Source organism: Hevea brasiliensis, chromosome 8 (genome assembly GCF_030052815.1).
Source record: "Hevea brasiliensis isolate MT/VB/25A 57/8 chromosome 8, ASM3005281v1, whole genome shotgun sequence".
NCBI lineage: Eukaryota > Viridiplantae > Streptophyta > Magnoliopsida > Malpighiales > Euphorbiaceae > Hevea > Hevea brasiliensis.
Window position 1 is genome coordinate 27050306 of NC_079500.1, and position 7207 is coordinate 27057512.

At 31.4% G+C, this 7207-nt stretch overlaps 1 protein-coding gene across 2 annotated transcripts; it reads right to left on the reverse strand.

Annotated features, from left to right (window-relative positions):
- Window positions 1-203: 203 nt before the first annotated feature.
- Window positions 204-3906, reverse strand: LOC110654679 (uncharacterized). Of its 2 annotated transcripts, XM_021810750.2 has the most exons (3): window positions 3707-3906; window positions 3551-3623; window positions 204-2087 (listed from the first exon to the last, which is right to left on the reverse strand). In XM_021810750.2, the coding sequence occupies exon 3, from the start codon at window positions 2058-2060 to the stop codon at window positions 465-467; it is 1596 nt and encodes a 531-aa protein (XP_021666442.2). In that variant the 5' UTR covers window positions 2061-2087; window positions 3551-3623; window positions 3707-3906; the 3' UTR covers window positions 204-464. The 2 variants fall into 2 exon arrangements, with proteins under 2 accessions (XP_021666442.2, XP_021666441.2); XM_021810749.2 differs by having other exon boundaries at window positions 3551-3906.
- Window positions 3907-7207: the final 3301 nt, after the last annotated feature.

The window sequence follows — 7207 nt, forward strand, 5'->3', positions numbered from 1 at the left end:
CCATCAAGGGTAAAGCATCTTCTATGGAGGTTTACGTTTATTTTGGATGTATTACCTTGCTCTCTTGCACACATGGGGAGTTGGGTTGCCATTACCTTACACACGGTGTGATGTGCTAAGGAAGAATCACTCGATCACATTTGATGCACAATTATCAAAGAGTACATAAGAAAGGATGAAACTCCAAGCATTAAGTTTGAAAATGCTAGAAAACCAAAGTGCTAAGACACTAAGCATTAGTTGTTTGATTAGTTACAAGGATGAGGCACAGAGGCATACATGGAAATTTCAAAATTAATACTCAAATCCATGCAGGACACATATTTTATAAAAACAACAAATGTGATCTAGCCTCTCCTACGATTTATGAAACAAAAGGAAGATTTATGAATAAAGAAAATACGAGAGAGCCGCAGTATACAAGAGGAAAAAAAAATCCTAGATTAGGCTGCTCTTTACTCTTGCTAACCACCGACTGCAGCCAGGTATTTCCTCTTGCTTACTGGTTCTTCATGCAACACAACAACATCACTCATCTTATTAAGAAGCTCCTCCAGCTGATCCACACCAAACCTTTGATAGTCTAGTGGTTTCTTGTATCGTTGCTGATATATTGCCTCAAAACAACCCAGGAAAATCCGACAAGAATAACTGACTAGAATTTCCTGCAACTCATACTTGAATTGCCCAAGATTTTGGTTAACTTCACATCGAGCTGTTGTCCTTGTGCTAACCTTGCCTTGATTCCTACTCTCCTCCTGTTCCTCAACTACCACCCTTTCCTCATCTGAGAACTCATCTGAAGAGCCACCTCCTGTCATAGCATCCAAACTCTCCTCTTGAGTCCCCTTTCCTTTCTTATCCTTCCTTGCCAGAACTAAAGGAGGTGCACTTGGGCTTGCTTTCCAATTTCGAAGGCAGACCAACTTCTTTTGGCCCTTGCCATCTATTGTCAAAGCATCATTCATTTTCTTGAAAAGATTAACTAGCTTGAATGCCCCATACTCTGAAACATAAAGAGGCCGTCCATAGATCTTCTGATACTCAGCAGGAACACGGGTAAGAGGCAAACATCCACCTGAAAGTTCAAGCAACTTCACCAGCTGCACCTTCAGACCATTTATGTCCCCAGGCTGTACCCACATGGTAGAATGATATTGGTCATCATAAAAAACAGGACCAGCTGAAACTTCATTAAAACCAGAAGGGAGACTCTGTGACCTGATATTTGTTGGGAAACAAGGCCTGTTTATTGAAGAACTACAGTTGTATTCAGACAAAGACTGTGAAACTGAAGAGAAATCTCTTGAATTGTAATAGCTTTGCGAGATTCCTCTGTATACAACTGCGTCGTCTTCATTTTGGCCATCAAGGTTGTCGTTTATATGGCAACCCACTAAATACCCAGCAATGTCAGCTGGTCCTGCATAAGGGGGCATTAAACCCTTTGAAGGGGGTACAAAGCCTTCCCCACGAGCCACACTAGGCCAGTCCCAAACAAACTTACCAGCATTGCTCAAAGCATATGAGACACCCACCCCAGAAGGGATAACAAGGATCACAATATATCCACGTTGACCAAGTATGTGGAGTGCTGGAGCAAAATCAACATCCCCAGATATAAGCATGATGGAAGAAGGTGGAGGGTTGTCAAGGGCAAAAAGAAACATGTCAACTAAAATAGCCTTGTCAGCAGCGTCCTTTCTACCATTAGGAACATCAATGAGTTTAACACCAGTTCTCTGACAGCCCTCTCTTAGTCTCCTAGGGAAGGAATTAAAATCCCCATATGCTGAAAACATCATAACAGCACCTTTAATTATAGGATGAACACGTAAAGCCATTCTAATATTACCGGCAACATCTTCAGGTCGGACATCACTCGGGACAGGGCAGTTCTCAATGTCCCAGAGGATAGCCACAGGACCATCTAAAGAGCTTCGGTTTTGCTGATCTAAAGGAGGTTGAACTGCAAGGGTGTTTGATTCTGCTGTAGTTATTCCCCTCTGTTCAGATGAATCAGAGGGCACCACTGAAGCTGGTATGTTTGTGTTAGCCATAACTTCTTTATTAGAAGTTAAGGAATCCTGTAGACAACCAAGAGAAGAAAATATAATTCACTAAAACAATACAAGGATGCTTCTAATTTAATTTGAGAAAAAAATGAAGTAAGCTATGTAAATAAGGAACTATGGATGACCTTGGCCATCCTAACATCCTAAGATGCATTGTTCCTGAATATTTCAATGTTTTTCCTCATCTCTCTCTTTGTACAGCATTTATATTAAGACTGGCTCACTAGGAGACATAAGATATTTCTCATCTCACACATCGCTCCTCATTACAAGAGCTTTAGTGTAATAAAGAACTTCAAAAGAAACAATATGATATCAGGGAAAAAGCATATAGCTTGCAATGAGCGAAGGCATATTGCATGCATTTAGATAATGTTTTGTAGACATAATTGAGTATAGTGAAATATACAACTCAACTCAACTAAGCCTTTATCCCAAAAATTTGGGGTCGGCTATATGGATTCGCTTTTTCCACTCTGAACGATTTTGAGTTAAACCCTCCGAAATGTGTAATGCTTCTAAGTCTCCAAAAGATATGGTCTTTCATAGTCTTCCATTCATTAAAACTTACACTATTGACATAATAAGTAGCACTTCCCATAATTCCAGTTTCCAGCATTCTATAATGTGTGGCTTATCACATTCCAATTGCCATTCTACCCACCAAATACTCAACAAATCTAGGTGAAGTTGCCAGGGTTACAATAATTAGAATAGTCCATTACCAACAGGTGGTTTCAAATTTCAAGCCAACTAAAAGACACGAGCTTCTTGTTTGATACTGAATTCCAATCCATAAGACCATGTAAAATTAAGCTATATTAGCCTGCAAAATCTAATGTTTCTCATCATCCAACATGCGAGACTTATTGAATATTTTAATCAGGAACCTCAGAAACATCAAATTAAGTAATAGAACACAATTTCACTTAATGCTCCTGTTCTGACAGCTTCAACTGGTGTAACCCTCAGCTAGCATCCACAATATTACACTGAATTTATTAAAATATACTCATATATTGCCAAATTTCCATTAAAGTTCTCTTGGACTAGTTTGATTCACTGTTTATATGGTCTCAAGTTTTATACTCTCAAGAGTTGATTCACTGTTATATGCTCTTAAGTTCTATGCAGTTAAAAACCAATTCATAATATAAAGACGTAGCAGGAAAAAAAAAAAAAAAAAAGAAGAAAAGAAAAGGGAGGAAAGAATTTCAATTAAGGCTAAAATGACAAACAACTATATGAATATCATAACACTAGAACATCGAACTGCGCTCAATTTAGCAGATTCATCAATCATTTTCCATGACTATAAGGAGCTTCAAAATTTAAACCACCAAATTAATTACTTATCCTGCGTTTTCACAGCTAAAAGAACCAAACCCACTAAATAATAAAATGAAGGGACACTAAATTTCGCCTTCGATTAACAGAATTGAACATTAAGTAAAAAAACAAAAAAAAAAGGGTACCTCAAAATAAGACCAACGCCCCTCCTCTCTGAGATTAAGCTGCTGTCCCACCAGAAAACAGTAGGCTCAGATCCTAAAGAAGAAGCAGAAGTTTGTAAAATGCTTAATCCAAGAAAGATCAAAATACAAATCCCAGATGATCACTTATGGGTAGACCTGGGCATGAAGAAAGGAATTAATCTGGTCATCGGCGTTTTTTTTTTTCGGTGGGGGAGCGGGTATTAACGATCTTGCCAAAAAACTGGGATTTTGAGGGAACAAAGTATTTTACTTCAGCATCATGCACAACTATATGCTGTCATACCGTGCAATTAGGTTGCTTCTGTGCATTTGGGCTTTAGCCAATGCACATTTGAGCCCAGGAAAGCAACAGCACAGAGGCAGAAACACATTAAACCGAGTAACCGACAGCGTCTCGCGTGTTTTCTAGAAGTTTATCTCACAATACCCGCACGCGGTTAACACCCGATAGCTTTGCCCTCTTCCGTTAGGCCATTTACAATTCGCTTGTTAAAGAACTATTTGACATTGCTGTTTAAATTTATTGTTACTGTTTTAAAATTATTGATAAGAAAATTGATATTTTGAAAAAATAATTTACCTCTTTGGTAATAAAATAGAAAGTTATTGTTAATAAAAAAGTTATTTATCATGTGTTTAATTAAAATTATTATTTAAACTGCTGTTAGAGGTAAAATGAATAAAAAGAATAAAATATATAAATATATCATTTTAATTTTATTAATAATTAATCACTTAATTTTTTTTATAAATATATTCAATTTATATAATTAAATATATTTAATTTTAATTTTTTATTGATAAAATATTAATAAACATCAGTTAAATCTTTCATTAATATTTATAAAATAATTATTAAATTAATACTTCATTAATTTTAAAATAAGCACAAATGAGTAAAATAAGCACAAATTCACTGACCTCTAAGTAAATATAGAAACATCTAAACTGAAAATGGTTTCAATTTTCCAATATAGGTAAAATTCACAGTTGTGAGAGAGGCGAGGAAGAGCAAGGGACCGTTCAAAAAAATGGGATGCTTTAATATTGGCATAATGGTAAATATGAAAAGATCTTAAGGATACTTTTGTCCACAAAAATACTAAAATCTGCTGCCCGTGTTTCTTCCAAACGTGCGTTTCCAGAAAAGCACTTCATTTGCTGCTTTTTCAAAACTAGAGTTTATGATGGTTGAAACTCTGTTTTAGCCCTTAACCAAACAGTTGACAAAAATGCTTTTTATATCAAACCTGCTTTTTCTTATTTCAACCACAGCGCCAATGGGGCCCTAAATATCAATGATAGCTAATGACATTTAAAAAGATAAATTAAAATATTTGATAAATTTAAAAATATAAAGGTGATGATCGATTGATAATTAAAGTGATATCCATCTATTACAATTTGTATCAACTCTATTTTTAAAATTATTTTTCATCAGTTGATAACTGATTTAATTTTATTTTTTATTTTGATCATATTATTTTTTTTATTTAATTTAAAAATTAATATTATTAATATTTTTATCTTTTTTATTTATAATTTTAACATCTTAATTAACGCATTTAAACTTTATTAATATATTTTTTATTAATAACATAAAAATATAAAATATTTATTTATATTTAAAAACTTAAAATTAATTATAAATTTTTTTTATGAACGATAATAATTACTTTATTATTTTATCTTTTTTTTTAATTATTCAATTATTTTTTAAAAGAATTTAATTATTTTCTTATTTTAATAATAAAAAAATAATATAATATAATAAAGTAATAATTATATATTTATTTTAATAATATAATAAATTATATAATATATTAATTTAATTTAATAATAAAATAAAATAATATAATAAATTTATAATTTTATATTTATTTCAATAATAAAATAAATTATATATAACTTTATTAGTTATTTCACATATCAACAGCAATAACTAAACATAATTTTACTAAATATTTAATATAAATCAGCTATCATTAATTAGTTAAATTTTTAAAAGATAAAGAATTGATTTATTTAGTTAAAAAGTAAGTGTTCAATTCTTAGAGAATGAAATAATTTTTTTTTCACTTACTTGACTTGACTCATTTCCTCCTGAACAGTAAAGTTATAGAAAATAATTCAACCAAATAAAACCTTAAATATGGAGTAAATCACCGATGATACTTGAATTTAAAGTTTTATAACAATGCAATAATTGAAGTTTAATTTATAACATAAAACTCATTAAACTTTAATTTAATGCAAATAAAATTCTTTCTTAGCTTCAGTAACAAGTTATTTAATTAATTTTTTATAAACATAGCACTCATCAACAATAACAGTTAAAACTCAGTTTGGTTAAATTATATGATAAAATTTATTTTATTTGCAATTTATTTATAAATGAATTTCTTTGTTTGGTATATTTTATATTAAATGTGGAATTCATTTCAAATGAAATGAATTTTATGTTTAGAATAAATAAAATAAAATAAAATGATATATAATAAGATGATAATTTTGTCACTTGAAATATATATTATTTTAAGTTTAAAATTTATTTATAAATTCTATCAATTTTAATGAAATTTGGTTTAGTTATAATAAATTTCATTGAATTAATTATTAAGAATTCCAAATGAATTTTCATTTAGCCCTTGTTTAGTTCAAATCTGTCATGGTATTCATTTCATTTGTAAATTAATTCCAAGATAGAATTCTTTTGCAAATGAATTATTTTGTTTGCTATGATATATATCAAATTTGGAATTCATTTTAAATGAAATGAATTTTATGTTTGGTATAAATGTAAAATTCAATTTAATCCTAAGAAAACATAGCAACAATATTCACTATCCATATACATAAATTCTATTACTGACGTGATCCCATTTTCATCTTCAGCCAAGAAAGTTTAATGTCATCATCACATGCAAAGAATTTTTCAACTAAATATTCATGATACTTCACATGCAAAAAGTCAAGGGCTTCCATGACCTCCCATTTGTTACTCTGTTGTAATTTCATTTGCACTATATCTACGTTGACTGGTACTTTTAATAGCACATGCAATTTATTTCATTGAGGATGTCACCTCCAAAATCTCATCACTAATAATATCAGACATCAGTCTTTTTCTTTTACCCTCTTTGGATGTCATTTTTTATTAATGAGAAGCTGATGAAAAGCTATCATGACTTGGTGAATGTTGAGCAAATTGAATTAAAGGGTCTTGATTGTCAAGGTTCATCTCATTATTTACTTGAATCTCATCACTTTCATCAATTTGCAAACCTCCATATGATTGCCACTTTCGAACCTTTTCTTTTACACTTGTAGCACCATCTCCATTTGCTCTATCCTTTTCAAATAAATCACGAGCATCCTCGAAGAAATAAAGTTACTTATCTCGCACTAATTTATACTCGTTCTTCGCCTAAAAAAATTGGTAAGAACACAAAACAACCTCTTTTTGCTTAGTTTAGCACAAATACACAAAACTCATATCAACAACATCATAAGCAAAATTATACATGCTACAAATTAATAGTTGTATGACACTTTCTCAAACACTTGGAATAGCTTCAATTTTCTTTACAATGTCATTCCACCCAAAACCACTTTTTTCATCCAAGAGTTCAATTG